At 47.2% G+C, this 15,187-nt stretch overlaps 1 protein-coding gene across 3 annotated transcripts in view; it reads left to right on the top strand.

Annotated features, from left to right (window-relative positions):
• The first annotated feature begins 10,818 nt into the window (after window positions 1-10,818).
• Window positions 10,819-15,187, top strand: part of Jmy (junction mediating and regulatory protein, p53 cofactor) — a 175,499-nt gene continuing 171,130 nt past the window's right edge. Inside the window, exon 1 of one of the 3 annotated variants that reach the window (XM_060377793.1) lies at window positions 10,819-12,165. In XM_060377793.1, coding sequence (XP_060233776.1) covers window positions 11,170-12,165 — 996 coding nt within the window. In that variant the 5' untranslated portion in view covers window positions 10,819-11,169. The remainder of the gene's footprint in view (window positions 12,166-15,187) is intronic. The other 2 variants (XM_060377792.1, XM_060377791.1) reach the window with 2 other exon arrangements.

Genomic DNA, 15,187 nt, shown 5'->3' with positions numbered 1-15,187 from the left:
CCATGAAAAAAAAAACCTAGCCTGAGATGATCACCAGTCTGACACTAGGAGGCTCAGACAGGGAGCTAGTCTGAGATGACCACAGCCTATATGCCTCCTAAGATTGTAAGCAATCCAAAGACTAGAAAAACCCCACCTGGGAAAGAGGGAATGAGGGCCCTAGGTGGGAGTGAGCCTAAAACAGATGAGCCTTGCATGGGGCCACACAGATGGGCTGGGGGGTGGGGAGAAAGCCCCAGATGACCACCATGGGGCTTAGATAGGGAGCTAGCCTGAAACAACCATCAGGCGGTGGGAAGTGGGGAGACCATGCCCAAGATGACCTCTGCCTGTTGCCACAATGAATGAGTAGATCATAGCCCTCCTGAGACCACTCCTGAGATGACCCCAGACACTCAGAAATCCTGGACACCTCTAAGAGGAGCAAGGAAGTGGTGGAGAAATAGAAGAGAAAAAGAAACAGAAGGATGTGTGCACAATGAAGATAGGCAAATCTGGAGACTCAAAGATGGTGAGGAACTGCCTGATATGATTAGCCAGTGATGTCACTTGGAACCGCAGTAGGGTCCTGGCCTGTACTGCCACTGGAAGCCACAGCTGGGTCCAGAGGTCTGCCACCGCCAAAGGACAAGCAGATGTCCCTGGTCTGAGCGGCCACTTGGGCAAGGGAGAGATGACAACACATACAACACCCTCAGCCCCTGCCACCTGCAGCAGGCAGGAAAGCTGGCCTGAGGTTATCGGAGCAGGAGAGCTGACCCTGCCCCTTGCTTGCCTGCTGTAAACATGTTGATGTTGTGCAGAACTGGCCCCACCCCTCACCCCTGCACCCCTGGGCACTGTGGGAAAGCTGGTTTTGGGAGCAGAAGAGAGGAGAGCTGATCCCACCTCTAGCTAGCTACAGTACTTGGGAGAGTAGGCCACACACTGTGGAAGTTGTGACTAAGCCCCTCCCCCCAGGATACGAACATGGGAGGCCTGGCCTTACCACTCATCTTCCATGAGGTGGTCCAGATGAGGGAGAGATACCTTCTCTTCCCTAGCCCCTCTTACCTGTGGAAGTTGGGAGTCCTGGTCCTAGGGTCATGAGAATAGGCCCTCCCCTCACCATCTGTAGCACTGTGGGAGAGGGGCCACTGCATCTCACCTGGGCAGCACAGTAAGTGGAGCTGACCCGGTGGCAGGGGTGCAGGTGAACTGGCCCAAGGTTGTGAGCATGGGAGAGCTAGCCCTGCCACTTGTCTGCTGTGCAGTAACATGGGCAAGGAGGAGACGGCCACGCACACAGCATCTCTAACCCCTTGCCACCTACAGCAGGCAGAAGAGTTGGCCCCAAGGCCATCAGAGCGGGAGAGCTGGTCTCGTCCCTCACCTTGAACTTGCAAGAACAGGCCCCGTAGAGCAGTTAAGAGCACTGTCTGCACCTAAATGAACATCGGTACAAAGTCCCAATTTATTTCTAATATCAGAGATCAGACCTCTACTCTTGCCTGATGCGTCTAAAACAAAAAGGGACTGTAGAGAGCTGCGGAATGCTATGCCTTAAAGATGGAGCTGGTTTCTGCCTTCCACTTTCCCGATGGTGAGTGCTTTCTGTCACGAACAATTCCACATTTGGCTAAGGCTGAGGATCTGGCTTGCTTCCATGTATGTGGACCTATCTGCATTGCCCACGTGGCACGCCTGGGTTGGTTACCCAGAGGCTATTTAAGCTGTGGGCTGACTTTCCCCAGGGTCAGATGATTGTTCAAGGTTCCTGAATAAACTGCATTGAAGAAAAAAAAAAAAAAAAAAGAAACGACTTTGACTATTAAACTATTAAAGTGTTTGGGTTTTTCAAGGATTGTATCATTTTTTTAAAGTTTCACTATGTTTTATGCTGTGATGTTAACATAAAATCTGAAGGATAAATAAAGGAAATATCATGATTTAAAAAAAAAAAAAAGCACTGTCTGCTCTTCCAGAGGTCCTGGGTTCAATTCCCAGCAACTACATGGTGGCTCATAACAATCTGTAATGTGTAATGCCCTCTTCTGGCCTGCAGGTGTACATGCAGACAGAGCACGCATATACATAAAAATAAATAAATATTAAAAAACAAAACAACAACAACAGAACACTTACCTCACAAGCCTGGTGACCCGAATTCAATCCTCAGAAGCCACCTAAAGGTGAAAGGAAAGAACTGACTCCAAGAGTTGCCCTTTGACCTCTACAAGTGTTCTGTAGTACTTGTACCTACCCTGCCTCAGGCCCCAAGGCTCCACAACCAAAGTAAATATTGAGAGAGAGAGAGAGAGAGAGAGAATTGATTGATTCCTAGTTTTTATGCCAAAGATATTTTTTATTTAGCTGAGACATAGGAAGCACATGCTCAGCAAGCCCTCCAGAGAGACTTCTGACAAGCACCATCGTCTGTATTAAATTTCTGTGGCCTCATGACAAATTACTCAAGTTCAGCAACTTAAAAGAACACACACTTATTAGCTTTTAGAGTTCCTGGGGCTCAAGAATTTTGAAGTAGCTTGACTGGATGGTTCTGCCTCAGGGTTTCTCATGCAGTTCTGTTAGACTGTCTTAGAGGATCTATCTCCCACGCTCACATTGATGCCTGATGACCAGGGCTCCAGTCCATACCATGTGGGCCTCCACATAGGGTTACTCACAACACGGTATCGTAGTTCTTCCAGTGAAGAGGGATGAGTTGGAGGTGGAGAGTAGAGACAGGCACAGAGGCAGAGACAGCAGTGGAGGAAAGGAGATGAGAGAAAAAAGACTCAAAAACCAAAGCCTCTGTCAGTAACAACCAAACAATGGAAGAGACAAACTATTGCCTTGGAGTAGTCACAGAAACCAGTACTCTAGTAGACAGAAGGACAGAACAACACTGTGAACAAAGGAGGTTGCAGGGAACTTCTTGGAGGCTGGCTAGAACACATCACACTTTAAGAACTCGACACCCCCCCTCAAAACAAACAAACAAACAACAGATTGCCACCAGCTCACACTGAGAACTATTTACTCCAGCAAACTGTAGCTTGGAACAGATGACCCAGAAAGGGTCCTAAGGTGGGGAGAGGCAGCTCAGAAAGAATGTGCTAGGCCAGTGAGATAGCTCATTGGAAAAGGTGCTTTCTGTCACCCGTGATGAACTCAGTTCAATTCCTGAAATACAATTGGTAAAAGAGAGATCTGACACGTGCCAGGTGTCCTCCACACATGTGCCATGGTCTGCTGGGGTGATGTATGCACACATGCTTACACATGTGAATACATACACACACAAAATAAAATTAAATTTAATTTATATGGCTGAAGGGATGCTCCTGCAGAAGATTCAGGTTCAGTTTCCAGCATCCATATCAGGCAGTTCACAACTTCCCGTAACTCCAGCTCCGGGGTATCGAAAGCCTTCTTCTAGCCTCCATGGTTACTTGCATACATGCATACATATAGTGCACATACATATATACTCAGGTGCACATACACTCATACATATGTGTACATACACATATTCACACAGAATAAAATAAATGTTTTAAAATGTAATTTTTATAAAAGGGTATGCTAAGAGCAAACTTTCCATCACTTTATACTTTTTTCCTAGACACTGCTCTGAACTGAACTAGTATCCTTGGCAGGCAGTAAAACATAAAATGTGTTACATAATAGGTTGGGTAGTTTTCAGTATAAACAATGGAGCTAGAGTTATGAATGGTTCTTCATCGGGCAATTAGGAAACTCAGCCTATATCATTCTATTTACGACATTGTAGAGCAGAAAGTGCATCTAAGTACACAGTGCCCTTTTGTGGCAGCAGGGTGGGACACAGAAGTGGATGCCAACAAATTCAAGGCATCCTTTTTGGCATTATTGATCAGAAGGAGTGTGGAGAGCCGAGATTCAGACGCCACTAGGTGGCGCGGACATCTCGACCTCAAAACTGTAAACCTCCAGGGCGCATGCGTAGATTGCGTAAACACGCTAAGAATTGCGTAGCACGCCGGTAAGAGTGAGCAGCCAATCAGGGTATTGACACGTCACTCAGGTGCGACCCGGGCTTATATAAACAGCGCCACTTCGGGGCCCGCCCTCTCCTCCGCTCTCCTCCGCTCTCCTCCCCTCTCCTCCCCTCTCCTCTTCCCTCTCCTCCTTCCCCGTTTCCCCGCCCGGGGCCGCGGCCCGCGGCCCGCGGGAAGCCGCCCGCGCCCACGAGGTGACCGGGCGGCCCCTCTCCTCTCTTTTCATCGCGTGACTAATAAAGGTTTTGCTGCGGAAGAATTCCTGTGGTCGCGTGCGTTTCTGCCGGCGAAACGCTCACGCAGCTCCCAACATCTGGTGCCGAAACCCGGGAACAGTGCTGGGTAAGGAGGGCCCCCTTTTAGCGGGGAGGAATTCAGAACCGCAACATTAAGGTTTGTCCTGAAAGACATGTTCGATCTTGACTTATCCCATTTCTCATTTCGGCTAGCAGAAGCCCTTATGGCCTTCTCTGCTGTGATAGCCGCCATAGCTTTCCTTTTTTTGGTCTCATGCAAACTCAAGGGCTGCCTCAAAAGAAAAAGGAGTAGCAAAAGGTTAAGGATAGGGGGGATGCGAGACGACATGCCAGAATCAGGACGTGAGACGAGGTTAGGGGCCCCAATGGATAGAGATAGGGACGTCTCTAAGAAAAAAGGCCCGTCTGTGGACGTTAAAGCCACGGAAGAGAGAGGTCAGGGAAAGGACGCCCTGGTAAAAAGAGGTAAAAGAAAAAGAAAAAACCCAATAAAAAGGCCTCTTTATCCAATAAGATTAAAATTCCCGCTAAATGCCTGGGCGCAGCCATCTTGGCTTTCATCAGAGGCTTCCACGTGGCCAGGAACTGGGCGCAGCCATCTTGGCTTTGGGAAAAATGGGCGGGACCTTGGGTATGTCAGCGGTTTCCATGTGGCCGGCGCCATCTTTAGTTCGGACAACGAAGCCCGCCCCACGTGGCCGGCGCCATCTTTGATTCGGGCTAGGAGGCCCCTGCCACCCATGTGCTCTCCATATAATTCATTTAAAAGACTGGTGATTGTTCATTACAAAATGTTTTTATGCTCTTTTAAGAAAAAAATTCTAGCTAATAGGTTTGATATGGCTAAAATAATTTTTACAGTTTAAAATTGTTCTGTTAAGCAGTTAATTTTAAAGCTTGTTTAATCATTAAAAAATTTTGGTTGTGGGGGATTATAGATGCTCCACAGTGTTTACTGTATCAACAACACCTAGTGGCTGTACTTGGTGTTGTCAGTCGCAGCCTGCTAATGCTAACACATGGCCTGCCGCCATAATGCTTCAGCAATTAAAGGCACGTAAAGCTGTAGTTTGGCTGCCATGTTTGTTTAGGGTTTCCAGCTGAGTTCAGTTACACGTGGCCAGCCACCATACTGGTCCGGAGATAAAGAGGGTAGAGCTATGAGTTTGCCACCATTCTGTTCAGGTACTGTTCAATTTTATTTAAAGATTCCTTCTGCTAAATTAAAGCCCCTATTTGATATTTTAGAAGGGGATGTTCATATTTCTTCACCCAGAGCCTTAACACCGGCTGCAAGCCACGCCCTGCGAGTGGTAAAAAACGCTTTACAGGATGCCCAATTAAAACGTGTAGATGAAACTAAGGCCTTTGACCTGTGTGTCATTAAAACTAAACATTTACCAACTGCTGTATTATGGCAAGATGGGTCCTTAGTGTGGGTTCATCCCAATGCCTCTCCTACAAAAATTATTAAATGGTATCCGGATGCAGTCGCTCAACTCGCACTTCGTGGGTTAAAAACAGCCATTACATACTTTGGGAAGGAGCCAAAGTCTTTAATAGTGCCTTATACGGCTCACCAAGTTCAGGTATTAACTGCTACCTCTGATATTTGGGCAGTGCTGGTTACCTCTTTTAGTGGTTCAATTGATAATCATTATCCAAAACATCCTATTTTGCAATTTGCTTTAGCTCAGGAGGTAGTCTTCCCACATGTCACGTCCCAAAAGCCACTTCGGGATGGACTGGTAGTCTATACAGATGGGTCAAAAACAGGAAGAGGAGCTTATGTGGTTAATAATAAAGTTATTTCTAAGCAATATCATGAGACCTCGCCTCAAATTGTGGAATGTTTAGTAGTGTTAGAAGTTTTGGAAAAATTTCCAGGTCCCTTAAATATTGTTTCTGATTCTAGTTATGTAGTAAATGCAACCAAAATCTTAGAGGCTGCTGGATTAATTAAAGCGTCTAGCAAGCTTGCAAAAATTTTTCAAAAGATTCAGTTTGCCTTAATTACCAGAAGATCCCCTGTTTTTATTACACACATCAGGGCTCATTCCGGTCTACCGGGGCCCATGTCCCGTGGAAACAACCTGGCAGATCGAGCCACAAAGATGATTGCATTTGCCCTCCTTTCAAATTTAGAATTGGCTAAGGAGTTTCATAAAAGATTTCATGTTACAGCTGAGACACTGCGTAATCGATTTAACATAACTAGAAAGAAAGCCAGAGATATTGTTACCCAATGTCAAAATTGCTGTCAGTTCTTACCTATGCCTCATGTTGGGATTAATCCCAGAGGAATCTGTCCACTACAAATGTGGCAGATGGATGTTACCCACATTTCATTTTTTGGTAAACTTCAATATTTGCATGTTTCTGTTGATACTTGCTCTGGAGTCATGTTTGCTTCTCCCCTGACTGGAGAAAAGGCAGCCCATGTTATTCAACATTGCCTAGAGGCATGGAGTGCCTGGGGAAAGCCCAAAATTCTAAAAACTGACAATGGGCCAGCCTATACTTCTCAAAAATTTAAACAGTTTTGTCATCAGATGGAAATAACCCATCTGACAGGTCTCCCCTATAACCCCCAGAGTCAGGGCATCATTGAACATGCTCACCGCACCCTAAAATCCTATTTAATAAAACAAAGGGGAGGAATCCAGGAGGCTCTGCCCTCAGTGCCACGAGTGACGGTTTCACTGGCACTCTTCACTCTCAATTTTTTAAATTTGGACAGTCAAGGCCATTCGGCTGCTGATCGCCACTGTTCAGGGCCTAACAGGCCCAAGGAGATGATTATATGGAAGGATGTCTTAACTGGACAGTGGAAAGGCCCGGATCCTATTTTAATAAGATCCAGGGGAGCTGTCTGTGTTTTTCCACAGGAAGAAAACAATCCATTCTGGGTACCGGAGTGCCTCACGCGAAAGCTCGTGACAGCTGAAGATGATCTTTCAACAGACACACCTGCTACTGCTTAAAGAATCAAGGACAGCGAGGAGGACCACTAATTCTACTCGAGTGGATTCATTGCCCACAGACTGGCTTTACCCTGGGTTTCTTCTGCCTTTTCTTACTTCAGATTGGGTGGGGGTCGGAATGTTTGGTGTAGCATTGTGTTGTGGCTTAGTGTTTTTTACTCTGGTTGTTCTGCAAACTCTATACCCAAAACAAACGTGACTAGGTCGCAATCGCGCAAGCACTAGCACCCTTGGAACAAGGATCGTCTCCCAAAAATTTGGTTATCCATGTTAAAAAATTAAAACAGACTGTGACACTCAGTCGATGCACCTCAGGGGTTTCACCCATTGCACTGAGTCGATGAGTGATCCAGGTTAATGTTGCCTTTGCCTAAACGGTTATGGTACCTAGATAGGAGGGTGACAACTCTTGCACTCCCTGGAATTTTATTCCATTGCACGGGAATGAGTGTCACCTCCTTTTAAAAATCTTCTCCCCTAGCCCCTGCACCCATAGGATTTGTTTCCATTGCACCTGGTGGGGTAAGGGAGTAATCTAAAGCTTTTGATCGCTTACTCCCCAAAGAAGGAGTTCGCTTGATCGAGCTTAGGGCCCTCTTGTACCGTGCTTAAAGGCTTTTAGGCAATTTTCATTTATTTATAACAAAAAGGGAGATGTGGAGAGCCAAGACTCAGACGCCACTAGGTGGCGCTGACATCTCGCCCTCAAAACTGTAAACCTCCAGGGCGCATGCGTAGATTGCGTAAACACGCTAAGAATTGCGTAGGCACGCCGGTAAGAGTGAGCAGCCAATCAGGGTATTGACACGTCACTCAGGTGCGACCCGGGCTTATATAAACAGCGCCACTTTGGGGCCCGCCCTCTCCTCCGCTCTCCTCCCCTCCCCTCTCCCCTCTCCTCCGCTCTCCTCCCCTCTCCCCTCTCCCCTCTCCCCTCTCCTCTCCCCTCTCCTCTTCCCTCTCCTCTTCCCTCTCCTCCTTTCCCGTTTCCCCGCCCGGGGCCGCGGCCCACGGGAAGCCGCCCGCGCCCACGAGGTGGCCAGGCGGCCCCTCTCCTCTCTTTTCATCGCGTGACTAATAAAGGTTTTGCTGCGGAAGAATTCCTGTGGTCGCGTGCGTTTCTGCTGGCGAAACGCTCACGCAGCTCCCAACAAAGGAGGATAATAGCTTTCCTTGGAGCCATCAGAAACTGTTGGCCTCTGGCCACCTTGCTCTTGCATCCCATCGAAATGTCTCACTCTCTTGCTCTTTTTACTTCCAGGTTTTTAGACAAAAATCACTACGTGACTCAGGTTGGCCTCAAACTCCAGGCAATCTGCCTACATTAATTTCCTGAAGAGTAGAATTAGAGGCAAGCATTACCATCTACTATACTTAGCTCACATGCTCTCTCTTGCTCTTTCTCTCCTTTCCCTCCCCCACCTCCCTCCATTTTTGGGATAGGTCTTGACTATGTTGCTTACACTGATCTTAAACTCATGGCTTTCTTCCTGCTTCTAACTGCTGAGATTACAGGTATGTGCCTCCATATCCAGCTACCCTTGGTTCTTTGGCTCTCATTTTTCCGTCTTCAGTTCCTGGTGCCAGGCTCCGACGTGACTGATTGAGACTTGTTATTTTGAGCTGCAGAGTCTCCAATTGCTCACTGCACTTGTCCTGGCTCCATTATCCCTGGACATCCTCTTCTCTATCCACTCTCTGTCCTACCTGATTTAGACCTGGTGCTGTAATTCCTTCTGGCCTAGCTAAATGTTTCACAGTCTAGTTAAAAAAAAAAAAAAAAAAAAAAAAACTTGTGAGACACATTCCAGACTGCCCTCAAATTTGTAATTCTTCTTCCCCAGCTTCCTAAATACTGAAATTACAGGCAAACACTGTCACAACTGGACACAATCTGTTTTTTGTAGGGATTTTTGTTTTTGTGTCTGATACTGAGGATCAAAATGGGGGGCCTCACACTCATTAGCCACACAGAAAAATCCATGATTTAATTTTTTATCTGTTCTTTCATCCATCCATCCAACTTTATCTTTTTATCAAAAAGGACAATTTTTCTGTAACATAATTTATATTGCTGAAGACTCCATGGCATGGGTTTTCTTTCCTTCAGCATTGTATTGACTTATTTTTGTGTTGCTGGGGATTAAACTCAAGACTTAACCCATGCTTGGTAGGCACTCAAACACTGAGTTATACCCTCAGACCTTTCTCTATTTTTTTTTCTTTTCTCTCTTTCTTTTAAGGCAGCCTTACTTAGCGTGGAGCTCTCTGTATAGATCAGGCTGTCCTTGAACTCCCAGAGAACTGGCTCTGCCTGTCCTCTGGAATTAAGAGTGAGCTACCACACCCTATATCAGTATTTTCAAAGGTACGTTTTTTATTTGTATGGGAGAGTTGACACAAATGTACAATTACGAGCTTTGAAAATAAAGTTTCATACCAAAAAAATCGTAAATGGTTGAAATCATTTTCAACTTTTTTTTTTTTAAATCTGGGAGGAGGCCTTGGTTTTCAAGGTAGATGTGTAAGCCAAATGTCCAGCCAAAAGATGGGGTTAAAACTTTAGACTATCAATGTTGACATCAGGACAATACAAAGCTGAGCGTAGCTGATGGTGTGAGGATAACCCAGCTGGTTTTACACATTTTATGTGTTGTTTAAGTTAAATGTGGCTTAAACTAAAAATACTAAATCACTATTATACATTACTGTGGTGTACCTGCTTGATGACTTGCCCACTGATGGAAAGATAACATCAATAATATAAACTAATAGGCAATGTTAGGAATGTTTCAACGTAATTTAATATGAATAATTATATTTTTACGGCTTGTTTTTGAAACAAAGTCTTTTGTAGCCCAGGCTGGTCTTGAATTCCCAGATCCTGCTGCCTCTGCTCACCAAGTGTTGGGATTATAGCCATGCACTGCTTTGCCAGACTGATAGATAAGCCTTTACGTTGTTCGAGCTTTTGGGGAACTATGATAATCGAATACAACTTCAAAAGGGCTTTATCCCAGTGACTTCTCAAAGAGGTTCTCAGAACAGTACACAATGATGAAAACTTCAGCAATAAAACATGAATAAACTGAGACGAACATTCACGACTGAATTTTCCTGTTTTACTGTTCTACCGAGTTATCTTCGGATGCTTGTCTATCTTAAATTTTGTCTCAAGGATGTCAGGGGATGCTGAGCCTTGTAAAGGGTGGCAGAGTTCCCTACCGAACACAGTTGTGCAGGCAGATTCCCTCAGAGGGAAGGGAGGCCAGGCGGGAGTCTTTGCTCCACTTCCGCCGGGTTCAAGGCCACCTGAGGGGCGGACCCCAGCAACTCCGCTCGGAGAAAAGCTGCAGCCCACAGCTCCCGGCTCCTGGGCAAGGAGGAGGAGGCGGGGCCCGGGCCAGGAGCGCACCCACGCGCAGGCGCCGCTGGGGGACGCGGAGGGGCGGGGCGGGGCGGCGCCGCGCCCAGCCGCCGCGCGCCGCCGCGTCAGCAGCGTGCTGCACGTGCCCGTGTTTACGTCCCTCGTGGAGCCGCCTACGTCAGCGTCGAATGGCAACATTGTGGCGACGCCGAGACCAGTAGTTCAGGAGTCCGCTCTCTGGTTCCGGCTGGCTCGGCGCGCTGAGGGGCAGCGCGGGGTGTAGGGTCCCGGCGAGCCGGCGGCGAACGCGCGCCCCCGCATCCGCCCGCGGCTTGTAAACAGGTCCGGTCGCACGTGACCGTGTGAACTGCCTGCTCCGGGCTGCGCATTGTCTCTTCGGAGAGTCGCGCCACAAAGAAGCGGGTGGGAGAGCGGCCGGCGCGCTAAGATGGCTGAAGGCGCCCGGCGAGGGTGAGCCGGGGGCGCGGCCGCCGCGGAGACTCGGCCGGCGCCGCGCCTCGGCCCCCCCTGGAGCTGCCATGTCGTTCGCGCTGGAGGAGACGCTCGAGTCCGACTGGGTGGCGGTGCGGCCCCACGTCTTCGACGAGCGCGAGAAGCACAAGTTCGTGTTCATTGTGGCCTGGAACGAGATCGAAGGCAAGTTCGCTATAACCTGTCACAACCGAACGGCCCAGCGGCAGAGGAGCGGTTCCCGGGAGCAGGCGGGCACACCCGCGCCCGATGGCCCCTGCGGGCCCGGCGGCGCGGCGGCCCGGGGTCGGCCCGAGGCCGCCGCCCCGGCCCCGGCGCTGCGGAGCCCGGGCGCGCGGCGGAGCCCGGCCTGGGCCGAGGGCGGCTCTCCGCGCGGCGGGCGCAGCCCGAGGCGGGATCCTCTCCGGGGTCCGGCGGGCAAAGGGCCGGAGAGCCCCCGTCGGAGCCCCGCGCCGGCCAGGCCCAGCCCGTCCCGCAGGGGCGCGCAGCCCCTAGACGCGCCGGCCGCCGCCCCGCCAGCCCCGCCGGCGCCCCCGGGGTCGTCCGTGAGGGTGGTGAGCGCGTCCGGGGCGGTCTCCGAGGAGATCGAGGTGCTGGAGCTGGTGAGGGAGGACGAGGCGCCGCAGCCGCCGCACCCCGGCTCGGAGCGGCCGCCGGCCGCCGCGGAGCTGGAGCCTTCGGCCGAAGAGTGCAGCTGGGCCGGGCTCTTCTCCTTCCAGGACCTGCGGGCCGTGCACCAACAGTTGTGCTCAGTCAACTCGCAGCTGGAGCCGTGTCTGCCGGTGTTCCCGGAAGAGCCGTCCGGAATGTGGACGGTGCTGTTTGGGGGCGCCCCCGAGATGACCGACCTGGAGATAGACGCTCTGTGTTACCAACTCCAGGTCTACCTGGGCCATGGCCTGGACACGTGTGGCTGGAAGATCCTCTCGCAGGTGCTTTTCACCGAGACAGACGATCCCGAGGAGTATTACGAAAGCCTCAGCGAGCTGCGGCAGAAGGGATACGAAGAGGTGCTTCAGCGGGCCAGGAAGCGCATCCAGGAGGTGAGTGTCTCGTCCAGGTGGGGGCTCCCGGCTTTGGCGTCTCACTGTCATGGGCTGGAGCCAGGGTTTGGGGTGTTCGCCGTGTGTAATATCCACAGGAAAAGAGGGGGGGGTCCTGATTTGGCTTTCTTCTTTAATTATCTGAGCGAAGGACCTTTGAGAAATCTTTTGGGATTCTTTCTCCCCTCTTCTTTTTCTCTCCAAAGAGTACACAGTTTACTAAATATAGGTAGAGATGAAACCATTAGAAAAACAGGTATTCTGTAAACTTGAATAACATGAATGTTACTCCACACCCAAAGCGACAGTAACTTGCAGAGACGTCAACTTTTCTTTCCTGGTGTTGTTTATGTAGTGAAAATACTTGTCCTATGGAACAATGTTGATGTGCTTTTGTTCGACTTGTGCAACATAGGCAGGTATGAAATTTACTTTGCAGTTTTTTGTTTTGTTTTGTTTTTTGCGTGGCTGAAAGTGTACCACTGAGCTACAACCCTGCTCTAAGTTCATTTTAAGTGTTTTAACTTGTCCAAATAAGAAAGAAGCAAATGACAGTTGACACAAATAAATTTTTAGGCTACCAGCTTCACTTCTGTTAAGGAAAAGGAAGGTCATGGGCAGGGATGCTCATGATTTTTTATGTAGTGTGAAAACTTTTCCATACCCTTTAATTCTTTAAATAACAGGAAATAAAGGGGAAATGCCTGAACGGTCATACATACAGAGCTGGCCAGTGCTTGTTTATAAAGTGATGCCTCCTTACCAGCTTCTGTTGAAACTTCCTAAAAAGAGTAACTTAGTAAGGTGGCTTTTCTGAAGGGACAGTATATAGTTTTTCAAAACAGTTCACTATTTTAATGTCAGTATGTACTCTGGTTGGATTTGGGATGGAGAAAGAGCCTTTTTACGGAATTTTTATTCCTGACCTGGTGTCATTTGTATGTATATTTAATTGCTGTTAGGCCAGGAAGCTGGAACCTTTTGGGTTTCTTCATAGAATATTAGGTGATTCTCTTTGCTAGACTGAGTATTTAGGACCTACTTCTTTTCTCACGTGTACCACCCACAGTAAGTACATTTACAACCTCTGTATCTTCACTCTTCTTCTGTAAGACTTCACTCTTAGCTCACGCCTTCAATCCCAGCACTTGGGAGGCAGGGGCAGGTGGAGATGTGTGAATTTGAGGCCAGCCTGGTCTGAGGAGTGAGTTCAGGACAACCTGTCTTGGAGGAAAAAGGTTCTTCAGATTCTTCACTCCTTCCCTTTGGAACATCACCCATTATAGTCTGTTCCTAGAGCTCAAGGGATCTGTTTTCGTTTCCCCCTTAATTATCTCACTTACTGGAGACTGTCTTGATATCTTTTTGGAAAGAGGTGACAAATGTTGTAGTGTTAATATTACTAATGTATTTCTTTTCAGCTTTTGAAACTGTTTTTATTCAATTACGTGTGTGAGAGCATATGTATCCCAGCTTCTCAACCTAGAAATTATAGCTAGCTAATGTTTTCCAAACTAGAAGCTTTTTTATTCCTAATTTAGAAAATGCCTGGTTTCAGCCTTAATGACACTTTAAAAATGTGGTTATCTTGGTTTAAAATGAGCTTCCAAAATTAGTTTTCTAGAGCTCAATTTTGAGGGGTAGTTTTTTCTAAAAGAACATTTTCTTAGTTAAAATTCTGTTAATTAAATGTTCTCTTTGAGGTGTTTTTTTTTTTTAATAAAAAAAATTTAATTACATAAACAGCACCAGGAAAGAAAAGTTGACGTCTCTGCAAGTTACTGTCGCTTTAGGTGTGGAGTAGCCAGAGTGGCTTGGAAACTCGCCGACATACAGCTCAAATTGGCCTCAAACTCTTGATCCTCTCCTAAGTGCTGAATTACAAGTGTGAGTTCCCGCACCTGACTCTGTTTTATTCTCCTTAACAGAGGAGAAACCAAAACAAAGCAATTTTTTAAGAGTGTTTTTGTTTTGGGAAACATGTTTATTTGTAAATACAGTAAATACATAATCTTTTGGTTCTTTATGAAGTTGACTTGAATGGTATTTCAGGAATAGCTCTAAATGATAACAAACAAGTTTGTCAGTAATACCTACCATGAATTATACTGGAAGATTGAGTTGAATGTGGAGATAAATGAGTGGTGTCTGCCGTGGACATAACGATGGAAGTGTATCAAGAACACTTCTAAGTAACTTCGTGTAAGTTGTTGATGTCTTCTCTCGATGCTTACATTTTCTATATTAGCAGTTTGTGTTGGCGGGGGAGGGTATGTGCGGTGGATTGCAGTGTGCTAACCAAGTGGTCTATCAGTGAGCTACAGTATGTCATCCCTTGCAGTAACATTGGTTGGTGAAACGGGACTCTAGTTCAGGCTGGTGTTGAAGAGCTCCGGTTTCCCTTGAGCACAGCATCCTGCACCAGCCTCTCTAGCACTGAGATAGTAGGCATGCCTCTCACCTACTTGGTTTTTCTGAGATAAAATCTGTTTTACAGCAATTGTACATCACTTGTATTAGTTCTGTTGAGTTCATTTTTATTCTACTTCACTTAGTGTTGTCTTTCATTCTGCATCTCAACAAAGCTTGTGGAATTGGACATAATTATACTAGGTATGTCTGGTAAATCGCATGTTTTAGCAGATAATATTTTGAAAATGTAGTTGTTTATATATTTTCTTCTTATATATTTCTTCTTTCTTGTTTATATATTTTCTTCTTCCCTCATAGTATGACTTTTTTCCTAGCTATAAATTCCATACTTGTTTTTGTTCAAGATGATCAGAGGTTTTATTTCCAGTTATAGTATTCAAACACAGGGCCTGGTACATGCCAGGCAAATCCTCTACCACTGAGCCACAGCTCCAGCCCTCCCCTTGAAAAAAGTATAAAACATTGTAACATCTCAGGGCACAGACCTTGAAAGGATGGAATTCTCTGCTTTGCCACTGCTAATTCAGAGCACTCAATATTAGTGAATGAGGCATATCCTTTTAAGGTAAGTTTTTATAAACTGCCAAAT

This window comes from Meriones unguiculatus, chromosome 2 (genome assembly GCF_030254825.1).
Source record: "Meriones unguiculatus strain TT.TT164.6M chromosome 2, Bangor_MerUng_6.1, whole genome shotgun sequence".
NCBI lineage: Eukaryota > Metazoa > Chordata > Mammalia > Rodentia > Muridae > Meriones > Meriones unguiculatus.
The sequence above is the reverse complement of the archived record's forward strand: the minus strand, read 5'-3'. Positions and strand labels throughout refer to the sequence as shown.